Source organism: Salvelinus alpinus, chromosome 19 (assembly GCF_045679555.1).
Source record: "Salvelinus alpinus chromosome 19, SLU_Salpinus.1, whole genome shotgun sequence".
NCBI lineage: Eukaryota > Metazoa > Chordata > Actinopteri > Salmoniformes > Salmonidae > Salvelinus > Salvelinus alpinus.
This window is the reverse complement of record NC_092104.1, coordinates 13,864,600-13,891,401: the sequence shown is the minus strand read 5'-3', so window position 1 is coordinate 13,891,401 and position 26,802 is coordinate 13,864,600. Positions and strand designations below refer to the sequence as shown.

Below are 26,802 nucleotides of genomic sequence, written 5' to 3'. Positions count from 1 at the left end.
CCCCTACACCGGACATCTCTACTCAGAACTGGTGTCTCTCCCCTACACCGGACATCTCTACTCAGAACTGGTGTCTCTACCCTACACCAGACATCTCTACTCAGAACTGGTGTCTCTCCCCTACACCAGACATCTCTACTCAGAACTGGTGTCTCTATCCTACACCGGACATCTCTACTCAGAACTGGTGTCTCTACCCTACACCAGACATCTCTACTCAGAACTGGTGTCTCTCCCCTACACCAGACATCTCTACTCAGAACTGGTGTCTCTCCCCTACACCAGACATCTCTACTCAGAACTGGTGTCTCTCCCCTACACCAGACATCTCTACTCAGAACTGGTGTCTCTACCCTACACCGGACATCTCTACTCAGAACTGGTGTCTCTACCCTACACTAGACATCTCTACTCAGAACTGGTGTCTCTACCCTACACCAGACATCTCTACTCAGAACTGGTGTCTCTACCCTACACCGGACATCTCTACTCAGAACTGGTGTCTCTACCCTACACCGGACATCTCTACTCAGAACTGGTGTCTCTACCCTACACCAGACATCTCTACTCAGAACTGGTGTCTCTCCCCTACACCGGACATCTCTACTCAGAACTGGTGTCTCTCCCCTACACCGGACATCTCTACTCAGAACTGGTGTCTCTCCCCTACACCGGACATCTCTACTCAGAACTGGTGTCTCTACCCTACACCAGACATCTCTACTCAGAACTGGTGTCTCTCCCCTACACCAGACATCTCTACTCAGAACTGGTGTCTCTACCCTACACCAGACATCTCTACTCAGAACTGGTGTCTCTACCCTACACTAGACATCTCTACTCAGAACTGGTGTCTCTACCCTACACCAGACATCTCTACTCAGAACTGGTGTCTCTCCCCTACACCAGACATCTCTACTCAGAACTGGTGTCTCTACCCTACACCAGACATCTCTACTCAGAACTGGTGTCTCTCCCCTACACCAGACATCTCTACTCAGAACTGGTGTCTCTACCCTACACCAGACATCTCTACTCAGAACTGGTGTCTCTACCCTACACCAGACATCTCTACTCAGAACTGGTGTCTCTACCCTACACCAGACATCTCTACTCAGAACTGGTGTCTCTACCCTACACTAGACATCTCTACTCAGAACTGGTGTCTCTACCCTACACCAGACATCTCTACTCAGAACTGGTGTCTCTACCCTACACCAGACATCTCTACTCAGAACTGTTGTCTCTACCCTACACTGGACATCTCTACTCAGAACTGGTGTCTCTACCCTACACCGGACATCTCTACTCAGAACTGGTGTCTCTACCCTACACCGGACATCTCTACTCAGAACTGGTGTCTCTACCCTACACCAGACATCTCTACTCAGAACTGGTGTCTCTACCCTACACCAGACATCTCTACTCAGAACTGGTGTCTCTACCCTACACTAGACATCTCTACTCAGAACTGGTGTCTCTACCCTACACCAGACATCTCTACTCAGAACTGGTGTCTCTACCCTACACCGGACATCTCTACTCAGAACTGGTGTCTCTACCCTACACCGGACATCTCTACTCAGAACTGGTGTCTCTACCCTACACCAGACATCTCTACTCAGAACTGGTGTCTCTACCCTACACCAGACATCTCTACTCAGAACTGGTGTCTCTACCCTACACCGGACATCTCCACTCAGAACTGGTGTCTCTACCCTACACCGGACATCTCTACTCAGAACTGGTGTCTCTACCCTACACCAGACATCTCTACTCAGAACTGGTGTCTCTACCCTACACCAGACATCTCTACTCAGAACTGGTGTCTCTACCCTACACCAGACATCTCTACTCAGAACTGGTGTCTCTACCCTACACCAGACATCTCTACTCAGAACTGGTGTCTCTACCCTACACCAGACATCTCTACTCAGAACTGGTGTCTCTCCCCTACACCAGACATCTCTACTCAGAACTGGTGTCTCTACCCTACACCAGACATCTCTACTCAGAACTGGTGTCTCTACCCTACACTAGACATCTCTACTCGGAACTGGTGTCTCTACCCTACACTAGACATCTCTACTCAGAACTGGTGTCTCTACCCTACACCAGACATCTCTACTCAGAACTGGTGTCTCTACCCTACACCGGACATCTCTACTCAGAACTGGTGTCTCTACCCTACACCAGACATCTCTACTCAGAACTGGTGTCTCTCCCTTACACCAGACATCTCTACTCAGAACTGGTGTCTCTCCCCTACACCAGACATCTCTACTCAGAACTGGTGTCTCTACCCTACACTAGACATCTCTACTCAGAACTGGTGTCTCTACCCTACACCAGACATCTCTACTCAGAACTGGTGTCTCTCCCCTACACCAGACATCTCTACTCAGAACTGGTGTCTCTACCCTACACCAGACATCTCTACTCAGAACTGGTGTCTCTACCCTACACCAGACATCTCTACTCAGAACAGGTGTCTCTACCCTACACCAGACATCTCTACTCAGAACTGGTGTCTCTCCCCTACACCAGACATCTCTACTCAGAACTGGTGTCTCTACCCTACACCAGACATCTCTACTCAGAACTGGTGTCTCTACCCTACACCAGACATCTCTACTCAGAACTGGTGTCTCTACCCTACACTAGACATCTCTACTCAGAACTGGTGTCTCTACCCTACACCAGACATCTCTACTCAGAACTGGTGTCTCTCCCCTACACCAGACATCTCTACTCAGAACTGGTGTCTCTACCCTACACCAGACATCTCTACTCAGAACTGGTGTCTCTCCCCTACACCAGACATCTCTACTCAGAACTGGTGTCTCTACCCTACACTAGACATCTCTACTCAGAACTGGTGTCTCTACCCTACACCGGACATCTCTACTCAGAACTGGTGTCTCTACCCTACACTGGACATCTCTACTCAGAACTGGTGTCTCTACCCTACACCAGACATCTCTACTCAGAACTGGTGTCTCTCCCCTACACCAGACATCTCTACTCAGAACTGGTGTCTCTCCCCTACACCAGACATCTCTACTCAGAACTGGTGTCTCTCCCCTACACCAGACATCTCTACTCAGAACTGGTGTCTCTACCCTACACCAGACATCTCTACTCAGAACTGGTGTCTCTACCCTACACCGGACATCTCTACTCAGAACTGGTGTCTCTACCCTACACCAGACATCTCTACTCAGAACTGGTGTCTCTCCCCTACACCAGACATCTCTACTCAGAACTGGTGTCTCTACCCTACACCAAACATCTCTACTCAGAACTGGTGTCTCTCCCCTACACCAGACATCTCTACTCAGAACTGGTGTCTCTCCCCTACACCAGACATCTCTACTCAGAACTGGTGTCTCTCCCCTACACCAGACATCTCTACTCAGAACTGGTGTCTCTACCCTACACCAGACATCTCTACTCAGAACTGGTGTCTCTACCCTACACCAGACATCTCTACTCAGAACTGGTGTCTCTACCCTACACCGGACATCTCTACTCAGAACTGGTGTCTCTACCCTACACCGGACATCTCTACTCAGAACTGGTGTCTCTACCCTACACAGGACATCTCTACTCAGAACTGGTGTCTCTACCCTACACCAGACATCTCTACTCAGAACTGGTGTCTCTCCCCTACACCAGACATCTCTACTCAGAACTGGTGTCTCTACCCAACACTAGACATCTCTACTCAGAACTGGTGTCTCTACCCTACACTAGACATCTCTACTCAGAACTGGTGTCTCTACCCTACACTAGACATCTCTACTCAGAACTGGTGTCTCTACCCTACACTAGACATCTCTACTCAGAACTGGTGTCTCTACCCTACACCAGACATCTCTACTCAGAACTGGTGTCTCTACCCTACACCAGACATCTCTACTCAGAACTGGTGTCTCTACCCTACACCAGACATCTCTACTCAGAACTGGTGTCTCTACCCTACACCGGGCATCTCTACTCAGAACTGGTGTCTCTACCCTACACCGGACATCTCTACTCAGAACTGGTGTCTCTCCCCTACACCAGACATCTCTACTCAGAACTGGTGTCTCTACCCTACACCGGACATCTCTACTCAGAACTGGTGTCTCTACCCTACACTAGACATCTCTACTCAGAACTGGTGTCTCTACCCTACACCAGACATCTCTACTCAGAACTGGTGTCTCTACCCTACACCGGACATCTCTACTCAGAACTGGTGTCTCTACCCTACACCGGACATCTCTACTCAGAACTGGTGTCTCTACCCTACACCAGACATCTCTACTCAGAACTGGTGTCTCTCCCCTACACCGGACATCTCTACTCAGAACTGGTGTCTCTCCCCTACACCGGACATCTCTACTCAGAACTGGTGTCTCTCCCCTACACCGGACATCTCTACTCAGAACTGGTGTCTCTACCCTACACCAGACATCTCTACTCAGAACTGGTGTCTCTCCCCTACACCAGACATCTCTACTCAGAACTGGTGTCTCTACCCTACACCAGACATCTCTACTCAGAACTGGTGTCTCTACCCTACACTAGACATCTCTACTCAGAACTGGTGTCTCTACCCTACACCAGACATCTCTACTCAGAACTGGTGTCTCTCCCCTACACCAGACATCTCTACTCAGAACTGGTGTCTCTACCCTACACCAGACATCTCTACTCAGAACTGGTGTCTCTCCCCTACACCAGACATCTCTACTCAGAACTGGTGTCTCTACCCTACACCAGACATCTCTACTCAGAACTGGTGTCTCTACCCTACACCAGACATCTCTACTCAGAACTGGTGTCTCTACCCTACACCAGACATCTCTACTCAGAACTGGTGTCTCTACCCTACACTAGACATCTCTACTCAGAACTGGTGTCTCTACCCTACACCAGACATCTCTACTCAGAACTGGTGTCTCTACCCTACACCAGACATCTCTACTCAGAACTGTTGTCTCTACCCTACACTGGACATCTCTACTCAGAACTGGTGTCTCTACCCTACACCGGACATCTCTACTCAGAACTGGTGTCTCTACCCTACACCGGACATCTCTACTCAGAACTGGTGTCTCTACCCTACACCAGACATCTCTACTCAGAACTGGTGTCTCTACCCTACACCAGACATCTCTACTCAGAACTGGTGTCTCTACCCTACACTAGACATCTCTACTCAGAACTGGTGTCTCTACCCTACACCAGACATCTCTACTCAGAACTGGTGTCTCTACCCTACACCGGACATCTCTACTCAGAACTGGTGTCTCTACCCTACACCGGACATCTCTACTCAGAACTGGTGTCTCTACCCTACACCAGACATCTCTACTCAGAACTGGTGTCTCTACCCTACACCAGACATCTCTACTCAGAACTGGTGTCTCTACCCTACACCGGACATCTCCACTCAGAACTGGTGTCTCTACCCTACACCGGACATCTCTACTCAGAACTGGTGTCTCTACCCTACACCAGACATCTCTACTCAGAACTGGTGTCTCTACCCTACACCAGACATCTCTACTCAGAACTGGTGTCTCTACCCTACACCAGACATCTCTACTCAGAACTGGTGTCTCTACCCTACACCAGACATCTCTACTCAGAACTGGTGTCTCTACCCTACACCAGACATCTCTACTCAGAACTGGTGTCTCTCCCCTACACCAGACATCTCTACTCAGAACTGGTGTCTCTACCCTACACCAGACATCTCTACTCAGAACTGGTGTCTCTACCCTACACTAGACATCTCTACTCGGAACTGGTGTCTCTACCCTACACTAGACATCTCTACTCAGAACTGGTGTCTCTACCCTACACCAGACATCTCTACTCAGAACTGGTGTCTCTACCCTACACCGGACATCTCTACTCAGAACTGGTGTCTCTACCCTACACCAGACATCTCTACTCAGAACTGGTGTCTCTCCCTTACACCAGACATCTCTACTCAGAACTGGTGTCTCTCCCCTACACCAGACATCTCTACTCAGAACTGGTGTCTCTACCCTACACTAGACATCTCTACTCAGAACTGGTGTCTCTACCCTACACCAGACATCTCTACTCAGAACTGGTGTCTCTCCCCTACACCAGACATCTCTACTCAGAACTGGTGTCTCTACCCTACACCAGACATCTCTACTCAGAACTGGTGTCTCTACCCTACACCAGACATCTCTACTCAGAACAGGTGTCTCTACCCTACACCAGACATCTCTACTCAGAACTGGTGTCTCTCCCCTACACCAGACATCTCTACTCAGAACTGGTGTCTCTACCCTACACCAGACATCTCTACTCAGAACTGGTGTCTCTACCCTACACCAGACATCTCTACTCAGAACTGGTGTCTCTACCCTACACTAGACATCTCTACTCAGAACTGGTGTCTCTACCCTACACCAGACATCTCTACTCAGAACTGGTGTCTCTCCCCTACACCAGACATCTCTACTCAGAACTGGTGTCTCTACCCTACACCAGACATCTCTACTCAGAACTGGTGTCTCTCCCCTACACCAGACATCTCTACTCAGAACTGGTGTCTCTACCCTACACTAGACATCTCTACTCAGAACTGGTGTCTCTACCCTACACCGGACATCTCTACTCAGAACTGGTGTCTCTACCCTACACTGGACATCTCTACTCAGAACTGGTGTCTCTACCCTACACCAGACATCTCTACTCAGAACTGGTGTCTCTCCCCTACACCAGACATCTCTACTCAGAACTGGTGTCTCTCCCCTACACCAGACATCTCTACTCAGAACTGGTGTCTCTCCCCTACACCAGACATCTCTACTCAGAACTGGTGTCTCTACCCTACACCAGACATCTCTACTCAGAACTGGTGTCTCTACCCTACACCGGACATCTCTACTCAGAACTGGTGTCTCTACCCTACACCAGACATCTCTACTCAGAACTGGTGTCTCTCCCCTACACCAGACATCTCTACTCAGAACTGGTGTCTCTACCCTACACCAAACATCTCTACTCAGAACTGGTGTCTCTCCCCTACACCAGACATCTCTACTCAGAACTGGTGTCTCTCCCCTACACCAGACATCTCTACTCAGAACTGGTGTCTCTCCCCTACACCAGACATCTCTACTCAGAACTGGTGTCTCTACCCTACACCAGACATCTCTACTCAGAACTGGTGTCTCTACCCTACACCAGACATCTCTACTCAGAACTGGTGTCTCTACCCTACACCGGACATCTCTACTCAGAACTGGTGTCTCTACCCTATACCGGACATCTCTACTCAGAACTGGTGTCTCTACCCTACACAGGACATCTCTACTCAGAACTGGTGTCTCTACCCTACACTAGACATCTCTACTCAGAACTGGTGTCTCTCCCCTACACCAGACATCTCTACTCAGAACTGGTGTCTCTACCCAACACTAGACATCTCTACTCAGAACTGGTGTCTCTACCCTACACTAGACATCTCTACTCAGAACTGGTGTCTCTACCCTACACTAGACATCTCTACTCAGAACTGGTGTCTCTACCCTACACTAGACATCTCTACTCAGAACTGGTGTCTCTACCCTACACCAGACATCTCTACTCAGAACTGGTGTCTCTACCCTACACCAGACATCTCTACTCAGAACTGGTGTCTCTACCCTACACCGGGCATCTCTACTCAGAACTGGTGTCTCTACCCTACACCGGACATCTCTACTCAGAACTGGTGTCTCTACCCTACACCAGACATCTCTACTCAGAACTGGTGTCTCTACCCTACACTAGACATCTCTACTCAGAACTGGTGTCTCTACCCTACACTAGACATCTCTACTCAGAACTGGTGTCTCTACCCTACACCAGACATCTCTACTCAGAACTGGTGTCTCTACCCTACACTAGACATCTCTACTCAGAACTGGTGTCTCTACCCTACACCAGACATTTCTACTCAGAACTGGTGTCTCTACCCTACACCGGACATCTCTAATCAGAACTGGTGTCTCTACCCTACACCGGACATCTCTACTCAGAACTGGTGTCTCTACCCTACACCGGACATCTCTACTCAGAACTGGTGTCTCTACCCTACACCGGACATCTCTACTCAGAACTGGTGTCTCTACCCTACACCAGACATCTCTACTCAGAACTGGTGTCTCTACCCTACACCAGACATCTCTACTCAGAACTGGTGTCTCTACCCTACACCAGACATCTCTACTCAGAACTGGTGTCTCTCCCCTACACCAGACATCTCTACTCAGAACTGGTGTCTCTACCCTACACCAGACATCTCTACTCAGAACTGGTGTCTCTCCCCTACACCGGACATCTCTACTCAGAACTGGTGTCTCTACCCTACACCGGACATCTCTACTCAGAACTGGTGTCTCTACCCTACACCGGACATCTCTACTCAGAACTGGTGTCTCTCCCCTACACCGGACATCTCTACTCAGAACTGGTGTCTCTACCCTACACCGGACATCTCTACTCAGAACTGGTGTCTCTACCCTACACCGGACATCTCTACTCAGAACTGGTGTCTCTACCCTACACCGGACATCTCTACTCAGAACTGGTGTCTCTACCCTACACTAGACATCTCTACTCAGAACTGGTGTCTCTACCCTACACTAGACATCTCTACTCAGAACTGGTGTCTCTACCCTACACTAGACATCTCTACTCAGAACTGGTGTCTCTACCCTACACTAGACATCTCTACTCAGAACTGGTGTCTCTACCCTACACTAGACATCTCTACTCAGAACTGGTGTCTCTACCCTACACTAGACATCTCTACTCAGAACTGGTGTCTCTACCCTACACTAGACATCTCTACTCAGAACTGGTGTCTCTACCCTACACTAGACATCTCTACTCAGAACTGGTGTCTCTACCCTACACTAGACATCTCTACTCAGAACTGGTGTCTCTACCCTACACTAGACATCTCTACTCAGAACTGGTGTCTCTACCCTACACCAGACATCTCTACTCAGAACTGGTGTCTCTACCCTACACCAGACATCTCTACTCAGAACTGGTGTCTCTCCCCTACACCGGACATCTCTACTCAGAACTGGTGTCTCTACCCTACACCAGACATCTCTACTCAGAACTGGTGTCTCTACCCTACACCGGACATCTCTACTCAGAACTGGTGTCTCTACCCTACACCGGACATCTCTACTCAGAACTGGTGTCTCTACCCTACACCAGACATCTCTACTCAGAACTGGTGTCTCTCCCCTACACCGGACATCTCTACTCAGAACTGGTGTCTCTCCCCTACACCGGACATCTCTACTCAGAACTGGTGTCTCTCCCCTACACCGGACATCTCTACTCAGAACTGGTGTCTCTACCCTACACCAGACATCTCTACTCAGAACTGGTGTCTCTCCCCTACACCAGACATCTCTACTCAGAACTGGTGTCTCTACCCTACACCAGACATCTCTACTCAGAACTGGTGTCTCTACCCTACACTAGACATCTCTACTCAGAACTGGTGTCTCTACCCTACACCAGACATCTCTACTCAGAACTGGTGTCTCTCCCCTACACCAGACATCTCTACTCAGAACTGGTGTCTCTACCCTACACCAGACATCTCTACTCAGAACTGGTGTCTCTCCCCTACACCAGACATCTCTACTCAGAACTGGTGTCTCTACCCTACACCAGACATCTCTACTCAGAACTGGTGTCTCTACCCTACACCAGACATCTCTACTCAGAACTGGTGTCTCTACCCTACACCAGACATCTCTACTCAGAACTGGTGTCTCTACCCTACACTAGACATCTCTACTCAGAACTGGTGTCTCTACCCTACACCAGACATCTCTACTCAGAACTGGTGTCTCTACCCTACACCAGACATCTCTACTCAGAACTGTTGTCTCTACCCTACACTGGACATCTCTACTCAGAACTGGTGTCTCTACCCTACACCGGACATCTCTACTCAGAACTGGTGTCTCTACCCTACACCGGACATCTCTACTCAGAACTGGTGTCTCTACCCTACACCAGACATCTCTACTCAGAACTGGTGTCTCTACCCTACACCAGACATCTCTACTCAGAACTGGTGTCTCTACCCTACACTAGACATCTCTACTCAGAACTGGTGTCTCTACCCTACACCAGACATCTCTACTCAGAACTGGTGTCTCTACCCTACACCGGACATCTCTACTCAGAACTGGTGTCTCTACCCTACACCGGACATCTCTACTCAGAACTGGTGTCTCTACCCTACACCAGACATCTCTACTCAGAACTGGTGTCTCTACCCTACACCAGACATCTCTACTCAGAACTGGTGTCTCTACCCTACACCGGACATCTCCACTCAGAACTGGTGTCTCTACCCTACACCGGACATCTCTACTCAGAACTGGTGTCTCTACCCTACACCAGACATCTCTACTCAGAACTGGTGTCTCTACCCTACACCAGACATCTCTACTCAGAACTGGTGTCTCTACCCTACACCAGACATCTCTACTCAGAACTGGTGTCTCTACCCTACACCAGACATCTCTACTCAGAACTGGTGTCTCTACCCTACACCAGACATCTCTACTCAGAACTGGTGTCTCTCCCCTACACCAGACATCTCTACTCAGAACTGGTGTCTCTACCCTACACCAGACATCTCTACTCAGAACTGGTGTCTCTACCCTACACTAGACATCTCTACTCGGAACTGGTGTCTCTACCCTACACTAGACATCTCTACTCAGAACTGGTGTCTCTACCCTACACCAGACATCTCTACTCAGAACTGGTGTCTCTACCCTACACCGGACATCTCTACTCAGAACTGGTGTCTCTACCCTACACCAGACATCTCTACTCAGAACTGGTGTCTCTCCCTTACACCAGACATCTCTACTCAGAACTGGTGTCTCTCCCCTACACCAGACATCTCTACTCAGAACTGGTGTCTCTACCCTACACTAGACATCTCTACTCAGAACTGGTGTCTCTACCCTACACCAGACATCTCTACTCAGAACTGGTGTCTCTCCCCTACACCAGACATCTCTACTCAGAACTGGTGTCTCTACCCTACACCAGACATCTCTACTCAGAACTGGTGTCTCTACCCTACACCAGACATCTCTACTCAGAACAGGTGTCTCTACCCTACACCAGACATCTCTACTCAGAACTGGTGTCTCTCCCCTACACCAGACATCTCTACTCAGAACTGGTGTCTCTACCCTACACCAGACATCTCTACTCAGAACTGGTGTCTCTACCCTACACCAGACATCTCTACTCAGAACTGGTGTCTCTACCCTACACTAGACATCTCTACTCAGAACTGGTGTCTCTACCCTACACCAGACATCTCTACTCAGAACTGGTGTCTCTCCCCTACACCAGACATCTCTACTCAGAACTGGTGTCTCTACCCTACACCAGACATCTCTACTCAGAACTGGTGTCTCTCCCCTACACCAGACATCTCTACTCAGAACTGGTGTCTCTACCCTACACTAGACATCTCTACTCAGAACTGGTGTCTCTACCCTACACCGGACATCTCTACTCAGAACTGGTGTCTCTACCCTACACTGGACATCTCTACTCAGAACTGGTGTCTCTACCCTACACCAGACATCTCTACTCAGAACTGGTGTCTCTCCCCTACACCAGACATCTCTACTCAGAACTGGTGTCTCTCCCCTACACCAGACATCTCTACTCAGAACTGGTGTCTCTCCCCTACACCAGACATCTCTACTCAGAACTGGTGTCTCTACCCTACACCAGACATCTCTACTCAGAACTGGTGTCTCTACCCTACACCGGACATCTCTACTCAGAACTGGTGTCTCTACCCTACACCAGACATCTCTACTCAGAACTGGTGTCTCTCCCCTACACCAGACATCTCTACTCAGAACTGGTGTCTCTACCCTACACCAAACATCTCTACTCAGAACTGGTGTCTCTCCCCTACACCAGACATCTCTACTCAGAACTGGTGTCTCTCCCCTACACCAGACATCTCTACTCAGAACTGGTGTCTCTCCCCTACACCAGACATCTCTACTCAGAACTGGTGTCTCTACCCTACACCAGACATCTCTACTCAGAACTGGTGTCTCTACCCTACACCAGACATCTCTACTCAGAACTGGTGTCTCTACCCTACACCGGACATCTCTACTCAGAACTGGTGTCTCTACCCTACACCGGACATCTCTACTCAGAACTGGTGTCTCTACCCTACACAGGACATCTCTACTCAGAACTGGTGTCTCTACCCTACACTAGACATCTCTACTCAGAACTGGTGTCTCTCCCCTACACCAGACATCTCTACTCAGAACTGGTGTCTCTACCCAACACTAGACATCTCTACTCAGAACTGGTGTCTCTACCCTACACTAGACATCTCTACTCAGAACTGGTGTCTCTACCCTACACTAGACATCTCTACTCAGAACTGGTGTCTCTACCCTACACTAGACATCTCTACTCAGAACTGGTGTCTCTACCCTACACCAGACATCTCTACTCAGAACTGGTGTCTCTACCCTACACCAGACATCTCTACTCAGAACTGGTGTCTCTACCCTACACCGGGCATCTCTACTCAGAACTGGTGTCTCTACCCTACACCGGACATCTCTACTCAGAACTGGTGTCTCTACCCTACACCAGACATCTCTACTCAGAACTGGTGTCTCTACCCTACACTAGACATCTCTACTCAGAACTGGTGTCTCTACCCTACACTAGACATCTCTACTCAGAACTGGTGTCTCTACCCTACACCAGACATCTCTACTCAGAACTGGTGTCTCTACCCTACACTAGACATCTCTACTCAGAACTGGTGTCTCTACCCTACACCAGACATTTCTACTCAGAACTGGTGTCTCTACCCTACACCGGACATCTCTAATCAGAACTGGTGTCTCTACCCTACACCGGACATCTCTACTCAGAACTGGTGTCTCTACCCTACACCGGACATCTCTACTCAGAACTGGTGTCTCTACCCTACACCGGACATCTCTACTCAGAACTGGTGTCTCTACCCTACACCAGACATCTCTACTCAGAACTGGTGTCTCTACCCTACACCAGACATCTCTACTCAGAACTGGTGTCTCTACCCTACACCAGACATCTCTACTCAGAACTGGTGTCTCTCCCCTACACCAGACATCTCTACTCAGAACTGGTGTCTCTACCCTACACCAGACATCTCTACTCAGAACTGGTGTCTCTCCCCTACACCGGACATCTCTACTCAGAACTGGTGTCTCTACCCTACACCGGACATCTCTACTCAGAACTGGTGTCTCTACCCTACACCGGACATCTCTACTCAGAACTGGTGTCTCTCCCCTACACCGGACATCTCTACTCAGAACTGGTGTCTCTACCCTACACCGGACATCTCTACTCAGAACTGGTGTCTCTACCCTACACCGGACATCTCTACTCAGAACTGGTGTCTCTACCCTACACCGGACATCTCTACTCAGAACTGGTGTCTCTACCCTACACTAGACATCTCTACTCAGAACTGGTGTCTCTACCCTACACTAGACATCTCTACTCAGAACTGGTGTCTCTACCCTACACTAGACATCTCTACTCAGAACTGGTGTCTCTACCCTACACTAGACATCTCTACTCAGAACTGGTGTCTCTACCCTACACTAGACATCTCTACTCAGAACTGGTGTCTCTACCCTACACTAGACATCTCTACTCAGAACTGGTGTCTCTACCCTACACTAGACATCTCTACTCAGAACTGGTGTCTCTACCCTACACTAGACATCTCTACTCAGAACTGGTGTCTCTACCCTACACTAGACATCTCTACTCAGAACTGGTGTCTCTACCCTACACTAGACATCTCTACTCAGAACTGGTGTCTCTACCCTACACCAGACATCTCTACTCAGAACTGGTGTCTCTACCCTACACCAGACATCTCTACTCAGAACTGGTGTCTCTACCCTACACCAGACATCTCTACTCAGAACTGGTGTCTCTACCCTACACTAGACATCTCTACTCAGAACTGGTGTCTCTACCCTACACTAGACATCTCTACTCAGAACTGGTGTCTCTACCCTACACCAGACATCTCTACTCAGAACTGGTGTCTCTATCCTACACCAGACATCTCTACTTAGAACTGGTGTCTCTACCCTACACCAGACATCTCTACTCAGAACTGGTGTCTCTACCCTACACCAGACATCTCTACTCAGAACTGGTGTCTCTCCCCTACACCAGACATCTCTACTCAGAACAGGTGTCTCTACCCTACACCAGACATCTCTACTCAGAACTGGTGTCTCTCCCCTACACCAGACATCTCTACTCAGAACTGGTGTCTCTACCCTACACCGGACATCTCTACTCAGAACTGGTGTCTCTACCCTACACTAGACATCTCTACTCAGAACTGGTGTCTCTACCCTACACTAGACATCTCTACTCAGAACTGGTGTCTCTACCCTACACCAGACATCTCTACTCAGAACTGGTGTCTCTACCCAACACTAGACATCTCTACTCAGAACTGGTGTCTCTACCCTACACTAGACATCTCTACTCAGAACTGGTGTCTCTACCCTACACTAGACATCTCTACTCAGAACTGGTGTCTCTACCCTACACTAGACATCTCTACTCAGAACTGGTGTCTCTACCCTACACCAGACATCTCTACTCAGAACTGGTGTCTCTACCCTACACCAGACATCTCTACTCAGAACTGGTGTCTCTACCCTACACCGGGCATCTCTACTCAGAACTGGTGTCTCTACCCTACACCGGACATCTCTACTCAGAACTGGTGTCTCTACCCTACACCAGACATCTCTACTCAGAACTGGTGTCTCTACCCTACACTAGACATCTCTACTCAGAACTGGTGTCTCTACCCTACACTAGACATCTCTACTCAGAACTGGTGTCTCTACCCTACACCAGACATCTCTACTCAGAACTGGTGTCTCTACCCTACACTAGACATCTCTACTCAGAACTGGTGTCTCTACCCTACACCAGACATTTCTACTCAGAACTGGTGTCTCTACCCTACACCGGACATCTCTAATCAGAACTGGTGTCTCTACCCTACACCGGACATCTCTACTCAGAACTGGTGTCTCTACCCTACACCGGACATCTCTACTCAGAACTGGTGTCTCTACCCTACACCGGACATCTCTACTCAGAACTGGTGTCTCTACCCTACACCAGACATCTCTACTCAGAACTGGTGTCTCTACCCTACACCAGACATCTCTACTCAGAACTGGTGTCTCTACCCTACACCAGACATCTCTACTCAGAACTGGTGTCTCTCCCCTACACCAGACATCTCTACTCAGAACTGGTGTCTCTACCCTACACCAGACATCTCTACTCAGAACTGGTGTCTCTCCCCTACACCGGACATCTCTACTCAGAACTGGTGTCTCTACCCTACACCGGACATCTCTACTCAGAACTGGTGTCTCTACCCTACACCGGACATCTCTACTCAGAACTGGTGTCTCTCCCCTACACCGGACATCTCTACTCAGAACTGGTGTCTCTACCCTACACCGGACATCTCTACTCAGAACTGGTGTCTCTACCCTACACCGGACATCTCTACTCAGAACTGGTGTCTCTACCCTACACCGGACATCTCTACTCAGAACTGGTGTCTCTACCCTACACTAGACATCTCTACTCAGAACTGGTGTCTCTACCCTACACTAGACATCTCTACTCAGAACTGGTGTCTCTACCCTACACTAGACATCTCTACTCAGAACTGGTGTCTCTACCCTACACTAGACATCTCTACTCAGAACTGGTGTCTCTACCCTACACTAGACATCTCTACTCAGAACTGGTGTCTCTACCCTACACTAGACATCTCTACTCAGAACTGGTGTCTCTACCCTACACTAGACATCTCTACTCAGAACTGGTGTCTCTACCCTACACTAGACATCTCTACTCAGAACTGGTGTCTCTACCCTACACTAGACATCTCTACTCAGAACTGGTGTCTCTACCCTACACTAGACATCTCTACTCAGAACTGGTGTCTCTACCCTACACCAGACATCTCTACTCAGAACTGGTGTCTCTACCCTACACCAGACATCTCTACTCAGAACTGGTGTCTCTACCCTACACCAGACATCTCTACTCAGAACTGGTGTCTCTACCCTACACTAGACATCTCTACTCAGAACTGGTGTCTCTACCCTACACTAGACATCTCTACTCAGAACTGGTGTCTCTACCCTACACCAGACATCTCTACTCAGAACTGGTGTCTCTATCCTACACCAGACATCTCTACTTAGAACTGGTGTCTCTACCCTACACCAGACATCTCTACTCAGAACTGGTGTCTCTACCCTACACCAGACATCTCTACTCAGAACTGGTGTCTCTCCCCTACACCAGACATCTCTACTCAGAACAGGTGTCTCTACCCTACACCAGACATCTCTACTCAGAACTGGTGTCTCTCCCCTACACCAGACATCTCTACTCAGAACTGGTGTCTCTACCCTACACCGGACATCTCTACTCAGAACTGGTGTCTCTACCCTACACTAGACATCTCTACTCAGAACTGGTGTCTCTACCCTACACTAGACATCTCTACTCAGAACTGGTGTCTCTACCCTACACTGGACATCTCTACTCAGAACTGGTGTCTCTACCCTACACTGGACATCTCTACTCAGAACTGGTGTCTCTACCCTACACCGGACATCTCTACTCAGAACTGGTGTCTTTACCCTACACCAGACATCTCTACTCAGAACTGGTGTCTCTACCCTACACCGGACATCTCTACTCAGAACTGGTGTCTCTACCCTACACCAGACATCTCTACTCAGAACTGGTGTCTCTACCCTACACCAGACATCTCTACTCAGAACTGGTGTCTCTACCCTACACCGGACATCTCTACTCAGAACTGGTGTCTCTACCCTACACCAGACATCTCTACTCAGAACTGGTGTCTCTACCCTACACCAGACATCTCTACTCAGAACTGGTGTCTCTACCCTACACCGGACATCTCTACTCAGAACTGGTGTCTCTACCCTACACCAGACATCTCTACTCAGAACTGGTGTCTCTCCCCTACACCAGACATCTCTACTCAGAACTGGTGTCTCTATCCTACACCGGACATCTCTACTCAGAACTGGTGTCTCTACCCTACACTAGACATCTCTACTCAGAACTGGTGTCTCTACCCTACACTAGACATCTCTACTCAGAACTGGTGTCTCTACCCTACACCAGACATCTCTACTCAGAACTGGTGTCTCTACCCTACACCAGACATCTCTACTCAGAACTGGTGTCTCTACCCTACACCAGACATCTCTACTCAGAACTGGTGTCTCTACCCTACACCAGACATCTCTACTCAGAACTGGTGTCTCTATCCTACACCGGACATCTCTACTCAGAACTGGTGTCTCTATCCTACACCAGACATCTCTACTCAGAACTGGTGTCTCTACCCTACACCGGACATCTCTACTCAGAACTGGTGTCTCTACCCTACACCAGACATCTCTACTCAGAACTGGTGTCTCTACCCTACACCAGACATCTCTACTCAGAACTGGTGTCTCTACCCTACACCGGACATCTCTACTCAGAACTGGTGTCTCTACCCTACACCAGACATCTCTACTCAGAACTGGTGTCTCTCCCCTACACCAGACATCTCTACTCAGAACTGGTGTCTCTATCCTACACCGGACATCTCTACTCAGAACTGGTGTCTCTACCCTACACTAGACATCTCTACTCAGAACTGGTGTCTCTACCCTACACTAGACATCTCTACTCAGAACTGGTGTCTCTACCCTACACCAGACATCTCTACTCAGAACTGGTGTCTCTACCCTACACCAGACATCTCTACTCAGAACTGGTGTCTCTACCCTACACCAGACATCTCTACTCAGAACTGGTGTCTCTACCCTACACCAGACATCTCTACTCAGAACTGGTGTCTCTATCCTACACCGGACATCTCTACTCAGAACTGGTGTCTCTATCCTACACCAGACATCTCTACTCAGAACTGGTGTCTCTACCCTACACCGGACATCTCTACTCAGAACTGGTGTCTCTATCCTACACCAGACATCTCTACTCAGAACTGGTGTCTCTACCCTACACCGGACATCTCTACTCAGAACTGGTGTCTCTACCCTACACTAGACATCTCTACTCAGAACTGGTGTCTCTACCCTACACCGGACATCTCTACTCAGAACTGGTGTCTCTACCCTACACCGGACATCTCTACTCAGAACTGGTGTCTCTACCCTACACCGGACATCTCTACTCAGAACTGGTGTCTCTACCCTACACCAGACATCTCTACTCAGAACTGGTGTCTCTACCCTACACCGGACATCTCTACTCAGAACTGGTGTCTCTACCCTACACCAGACATCTCTACTCAGAACTGGTGTCTCTACCCTACACCAGACATCTCTACTCAGAACTGGTGTCTCTCCCCTACACCAGACATCTCTACTCAGAACTGGTGTCTCTACCCTACACCAGACATCTCTACTCAGAACTGGTGTCTCTACCCTACACCGGACATCTCTACTCAGAACTGGTGTCTCTCCCCTACACCAGACATCTCTACTCAGAACTGGTGTCTCTACCCTACACCAGACATCTCTACTCAGAACTGGTGTCTCTCCCCTACACCGGACATCTCTACTCAGAACTGGTGTCTCTACCCTACACTAGACATCTCTACTCAGAACTGGTGTCTCTACCCTACACCGGACATCTCTACTCAGAACTGGTGTCTCTACCCTACACCGGACATCTCTACTCAGAACTGGTGTCTCTACCCTACACCGGACATCTCTACTCAGAACTGGTGTCTCTACCCTACACTAGACATCTCTACTCAGAACTGGTGTCTCTACCCTACACTGGACATCTCTACTCAGAACTGGTGTCTCTACCCTACACCGGACATCTCTACTCAGAACTGGTGTCTCTACCCTACACCGGACATCTCTACTCAGAACTGGTGTCTCTACCCTACACCGGACATCTCTACTCAGAACTGGTGTCTCTCCCCTACACCAGACATCTCTACTCAGAACTGGTGTCTCTACCCTACACTGGACATCTCTACTCAGAACTGGTGTCTCTACCCTACACTAGACATCTCTACTCAGAACTGGTGTCTCTACCCTACACCGGACATCTCTACTCAGAACTGGTGTCTCTACCCTACACTAGACATCTCTACTCAGAACTGGTGTCTCTACCCTACACCGGACATCCCTACTCAGAACTGGTGTCTCTACCCTACACCAGACATCTCTACTCAGAACTGGTGTCTCTACCCTACACCAGACATCTCTACTCAGAACTGGTGTCTCTCCCCTACACCAGACATCTCTACTCAGAACTGGTGTCTCTCCCCTACACCAGACATCTCTACTCAGAACTGGTGTCTCTCCCCTACACCAGACATCTCTACTCAGAACTGGTGTCTCTACCCTACACCGGACATCTCTACTCAGAACTGGTGTCTCTACCCTACACTAGACATCTCTACTCAGAACTGGTGTCTCTACCCTACACCAGACATCTCTACTCAGAACTGGTGTCTCTATCCTACACCGGACATCTCTACTCAGAACTGGTGTCTCTACCCTACACCAGACATCTCTACTCAGAACTGGTGTCTCTCCCCTACACCAGACATCTCTACTCAGAACTGGTGTCTCTCCCCTACACCAGACATCTCTACTCAGAACTGGTGTCTCTCCCCTACACCAGACATCTCTACTCAGAACTGGTGTCTCTACCCTACACCGGACATCTCTACTCAGAACTGGTGTCTCTACCCTACACTAGACATCTCTACTCAGAACTGGTGTCTCTACCCTACACCAGACATCTCTACTCAGAACTGGTGTCTCTACCCTACACCGGACATCTCTACTCAGAACTGGTGTCTCTACCCTACACCGGACATCTCTACTCAGAACTGGTGTCTCTACCCTACACCAGACATCTCTACTCAGAACTGGTGTCTCTCCCCTACACCGGACATCTCTACTCAGAACTGGTGTCTCTCCCCTACACCGGACATCTCTACTCAGAACTGGTGTCTCTCCCCTACACCGGACATCTCTACTCAGAACTGGTGTCTCTACCCTACACCAGACATCTCTACTCAGAACTGGTGTCTCTACCCTACACCAGACATCTCTACTCAGAACTGGTGTCTCTACCCTACACTAGACATCTCTACTCAGAACTGGTGTCTCTACCCTACACCAGACATCTCTACTCAGAACTGGTGTCTCTACCCTACACTAGACATCTCTACTCAGAACTGGTGTCTCTACCCTACACCAGACATCTCTACTCAGAACTGGTGTCTCTACCCTACACCAGACATCTCTACTCAGAACTGGTGTCTCTCCCCTACACCAGACATCTCTACTCAGAACTGGTGTCTCTCCCCTACACCAGACATCTCTACTCAGAACTGGTGTCTCTACCCTACACTAGACATCTCTACTCAGAACTGGTGTCTCTACCCTACACCAGACATCTCTACTCAGAACTGGTGTCTCTACCCTACACCAGACATCTCTACTCAGAACTGGTGTCTCTACCCTACACCAGACATCTCTACTCAGAACTGGTGTCTCTACCCTACACCAGACATCTCTACTCAGAACTGGTGTCTCTACCCTACACCAGACATCTCTACTCAGAACTGGTGTCTCTACCCTACACCAGACATCTCTACTCAGAACTGGTGTCTCTACCCTACACCAGACATCTCTACTCAGAACTGGTGTCTCTACCCTACACCAGACATCTCTACTCAGAACTGGTGTCTCTACCCTACACCAGACATCTCTACTCAGAACTGGTGTCTCTACCCTACACCAGACATCTCTACTCAGAACTGGTGTCTCTACCCTACACCAGACATCTCTCCTCAGAACTGGTGTCTCTACCCTACACCAGACATCTCTCCTCAGAACTGGTGTCTCTACCCTACACTAGACATCTCTACTCAGAACTGGTGTCTCTACCCTACACCGGACATCTCTACTCAGAACTGGTGTCTCTACCCTACACTAGACATCTCTACTCAGAACTGGTGTCTCTACCCTACACTGGACATCTCTACTCAGAACTGGTGTCTCTACCCTACACTAGACATCTCTACTCAGAACTGGTGTCTCTACCCTACACTAGACATCTCTACTCAGAACTGGTGTCTCTACCCTACACTAGACATCTCTACTCAGAACTGGTGTCTCTACCCTACACTGGACATCTCTACTCAGAACTGGTGTCTCTACCCTACACTAGACATCTCTACTCACAACTGGTGTCTCTACCCTACACTGGACATCTCTACTCAGAACTGGTGTCTCTACCCTACACTAGACATCTCTACTCAGAACTGGTGTCTCTACCCTACACCAGACATCTCTCCTCAGAACTGGTGTCTCTACCCTACACTAGACATCTCTACTCAGAACTGGTGTCTCTACCCTACACCAGACATCTCTACTCAGAACTGGTGTCTCTACCCTACACTAGACATCTCTACTCAGAACTGGTGTCTCTACCCTACACTGGACATCTCTACTCAGAACTGGTGTCTCTACCCTACACTAGACATCTCTACTCAGAACTGGTGTCTCTACCCTACACCAGACATCTCTCCTCAGAACTGGTGTCTCTACCCTACACTAGACATCTCTACTCAGAACTGGTGTCTCTACCCTACACCAGACATCTCTACTCAGAACTGGTGTCTCTACCCTACACTGGACATCTCTACTCAGAACTGGTGTCTCTACCCTACACCAGACATCTCTACTCAGAACTGGTGTCTCTACCCTACACCAGACATCTCTACTCAGAACTGGTGTCTCTACCCTACACTGGACATCTCTACTCAGAACTGGTGTCTCTACCCTACACTAGACATCTCTACTCAGAACTGGTGTCTCTACCCTACACTAGACATCTCTACTCAGAACTGGTGTCTCTACCCTACACTAGACATCTCTACTCAGAACTGGTGTCTCTACCCTACACCAGACATCTCTACTCAGAACTGGTGTCTCTACCCTACACTAGACATCTCTACTCAGAACTGGTGTCTCTACCCTACACCAGACATCTCTACTCAGAACTGGTGTCTCTACCCTACACCAGACATCTCTACTCAGAACTGGTGTCTCTCCCCTACACCAGACATCTCTACTCAGAACTGGTGTCTCTCCCCTACACCAGACATCTCTACTCAGAACTGGTGTCTCTACCCTACACCAGACATCTCTACTCAGAACTGGTGTCTCTACCCTACACCAGACATCTCTACTCAGAACTGGTGTCTCTACCCTACACCGGACATCTCTACTCAGAACTGGTGTCTCTACCCTACACCAGACATCTCTACTCAGAACTGGTGTCTCTACCCTACACCAGACATCTCTACTCAGAACTGGTGTCTCTACCCTACACCAGACATCTCTCCTCAGAACTGGTGTCTCTCCCCTACACCAGACATCTCTACTCAGAACTGGTGTCTCTACCCTACACCAGACATCTCTCCTTACCACAACCCTACCTGTTTAAGTGTCATGGTGTTGTCCAGGCTGTGTTGCTGCTCTGCCAGGTCTAAAGTGACTATGTCTGGCTATGCACAGTGCCGTGACTATCAGGCTTCATGCTGGTCTGGCAGACCGTCACAACTGATGTCTCTGATACAGAGGGCTTGGGTTAAATACGGAAGACCTATTTTGGTTGAATGCATTCAGTTGTGCAGCTGACCAGGTGTCCCCTTCCCCCTTCCCTTTCACTTTCACACACAGCTCACAGCAGCAACATGTCACAGGTCTGCTTTGACAGGGTGAACAGCAACGTGTCAGATCCACAACGATATGACACCCTATGGGGGGAGATGCTGTATGTTGTGGCAGGTATATAAAGCAGTGGAATAGAGGACAGCTTATTGTTATATATAAGGATTAAGACCCAATAACACGGCATGCTGTCAGTAAAGCCATTACAACAACACAGCCTTGTGCACAAGGCTCAACACGCACACACACACACACACACACACACACACACACACACACACACACACACACACACACACACACACACACACACACACACACACACACACACACACACACACACACACACACACACACACACACACACACACACACACACACAGGCAAATCATCACCCACACAACTTACCTGACTGCAGATACACATGTCAGTCAGAGGGTGGCGCCAGCTGCCTTAAAGACTGTTCACGTTTCAACCAACCAAGCTTTCATCTCTTTGCAGTATTAACACAGCAGTGACACAGTCACAAGAAAAACACCCACATCAAACGCTTCACAATGGGTTTGAATTGTACAGGGGCCAAAACAATCTGACTCAGCAGGAAGCTCTATAGAGTTGGGTTGGCCTTTATATTTGGCCCTAATGTTTTCTCTGTAACTGATGGGAAGTTGTTCAGAGATATTGACAAGCACATAGGAAGCACTAACAACATACTGCAGCCACTACACACGCATGCACACACACAAACACACACACATGTAAAAACACAAACACAAACACACACACACACACACACACACACAAATACACACACATGTAAAAACACACACAGCACACGAAAACACACACACACACACACACACACAAACACACACACACACACGTACACACACAGGCACACACACACATTTACAAACACAAACACACAGAGAGACTGTAGACATGATGCATTGTGGGTGGCAAGTTGGACAGTTCCAATGTCTTTTTCAGAATGCAGGAGAAATCCCACCCTGGCTGTATCCATGCCTTAAGTCCTAATAAGAAATGATAATACCCTATCCGTTAACAAAATACCTAAAGCATTGTCCTCTTCACAGCAGCATTGTGTGCAGACCTGAGACACAGCAACATGCGTCAAGACAACTAATTAAAGACAGACAGGAGCTGAAATTGGATCTGCAATAGACCTTAATGACTTTCGTTACTGTATTACCCTGCATTAGGAGGACCTTTATGACTTCCTAGTTCTGTTGTGTTACATAAGACAGTAATAAAGTCCAAACTTCTCTGTGCTCTACTTACTTGACCTTTGGTTTTTGATGAAGAACAGCTTGAGCCTCTCCTTGAAGGTGTTTTCATTCACATAGAACTCCACCTGAACCCTGGAGAGAGACAGAGACAGTCAGTACATCTACCATAGAACACCTGAACCCTGGAGAGAGAGACAGAGACAGTCAGTACATCTACCATAGAACACATGATCCCTGGAGAGAGACAGAGACAGTCAGTACATCTACCATAGAACACATGAACCCTGGAGAGAGACAGTCAGTACATCTACCATAGAACACATGAACCCTGGAGAGAGACAGAGACAGTCAGTACATCTACCATAGAACACATGAACCCTGGAGAGAGAGACAGAGACAGTCAGTACATCTACCATAGAGCACATGAACCCTGCAGAGAGACAGAGACAGTCAGTACATCTACCATAGAACACATGAACCCTGCAGAGAGACAGAGACAGTCAGTACATCTACCATAGAACACCTGAACCCTGGAGAGAGACAGAGACAGTCAGTACATCTACCATAGAACACATGATCCCTGCAGAGAGACAGAGACAGTCAGTACATCTACCATAGAACACATGAACCCTGGAGAGAGACAGAGACAGTCAGTACATCTACCATAGAACACACGATCCCTGGAGAGAGACAGAGACAGTCAGTACATCTACCATAGAACACATGAACCCTGGAGAGAGAGACAGAGACAGTCAGTACATCTACCATAGAACACATGAACCCTGGAGAGAGACAGAGACAGTCAGTACATCTACCATAGAACACATGAACCCTGGAGAGAGACAGAGACAGTCAGTACATCTACCATAGAACACCTGAACCCTGGAGAGAGACAGAGACAGTCAGTACATCTACCATAGAACACATGAACCCTGGAGAGAGACAGAGACAGTCAGTACATCTACCATAGAACACATGAACCCTGGAGAGAGACAGAGACAGTCAGTACATCTACCATAGAACACACGATCCCTGGAGAGAGACAGAGACAGTCAGTACATCTACCATAGAACACATGAACCCTGGAGAGAGAGACAGAGACAGTCAGTACATCTACCATAGAACACATGAACCCTGGAGAGAGACAGTCAGTACATCTACCATAGAACACATGAACCCTGGAGAGAGACAGAGACAGTCAGTACATCTACCATAGAACACATGAACTCTGGAGAGACAGAGACAGTCAGTACATCTACCATAGAACACCTGAACCCTGGAGAGAGACAGAGACAGTCAGTACATCTACCATAGAACACATGATCCCTGCAGAGAGACAGAGACAGTCAGTACATCTACCATAGAACACATGAACCCTGGAGAGAGACAGAGACAGTCAGTACATCTACCATAGAACACACGATCCCTGGAGAGAGACAGAGACAGTCAGTACATCTACCATAGAACACATGAACCCTGGAGAGAGAGACAGAGACAGTCAGTACATCTACCATAGAACACATGAACCCTGGAGAGAGACAGAGACAGTCAGTACATCTACCATAGAACACATGAACCCTGGAGAGAGACAGAGACAGTCAGTACATCTACCATAGAACACCTGAACCCTGGAGAGAGACAGAGACAGTCAGTACATCTACCATAGAACACATGAACCCTGGAGAGAGACAGTCAGTACATCTACCATAGAACACATGAACCCTGGAGAGAGACAGAGACAGTCAGTACATCTACCATAGAACACATGAACTCTGGAGAGACAGAGACAGTCAGTACATCTACCATAGAACACGTTAACCCTGGAGAGAGACAGAGACAGTCAGTACATCTACCATAGAACACATGAACCCTGGAGAGAGACAGAGACAGTCAGTACATCTACCATAGAACACATGAACCCTGGAGAGAGAGACAGAGACAGTCAGCACATCTACCATAGAACACATGAACCCTGGAGAGAGAGACAGAGACAGTCAGTACATCTACCATAGAACACATGAACCCTGGAGAGAGACAGAGACAGTCAGTACATCTACCATAGAACACATGAACCCTGGAGAGAGAGACAGAGACAGTCAGTACATCTACCATAGAACACATGAACCCTGGAGAGAGACAGAGACAGTCAGTACATCTACCATAGAACTCCACCTGAACCCTGGAGAGAGACAGAGACAGTCAGTACATCTACCATAGAACACATTAACCCTGGAGAGAGACAGAGACAGTCAGTACATCTACCATAGAACACATGAACCCTGGAGAGAGACAGTCAGTACATCTACCATAGAACACATGAACCCTGGAGAGAGACAGTCAGTACATCTACCATAGAACACATGAACCCTGGAGAGAGACAGAGACAGTCAGTACATCTACCATAGAACACATGAACCCTGGCGAGAGACAGAGACAGTCAGTACATCTACCATAGAACACATTAACCCTGGAGAGAGACAGAGACAGTCAGTACATCTACCATAGAACACATGAACCCTGGAGAGAGAGACAGAGACAGTCAGTACATCTACCATAGAACACATTAACCCTGGAGAGAGACA

General features: G+C 48.7%; 1 protein-coding gene across 14 annotated transcripts in view; it reads right to left on the bottom strand.

Annotated features, from left to right (window-relative positions):
• LOC139545029 (potassium channel subfamily T member 1-like) overlaps positions 1-26,802 on the bottom strand; it is a 197,393-nt gene that overhangs the window by 104,247 nt on the left and 66,344 nt on the right. For all 14 annotated transcript variants that reach the window (XR_011668982.1, XR_011668981.1, XR_011668983.1 and 11 more), the window contains one exon: positions 24,273-24,352. Coding sequence is in view for 11 of the 14 variants with exons in the window: in XM_071352365.1 (XP_071208466.1) it covers positions 24,273-24,352 (80 nt within the window). In the remaining 3 variants the exon portion in view is untranslated. The remainder of the gene's footprint in view (positions 1-24,272; positions 24,353-26,802) is intronic.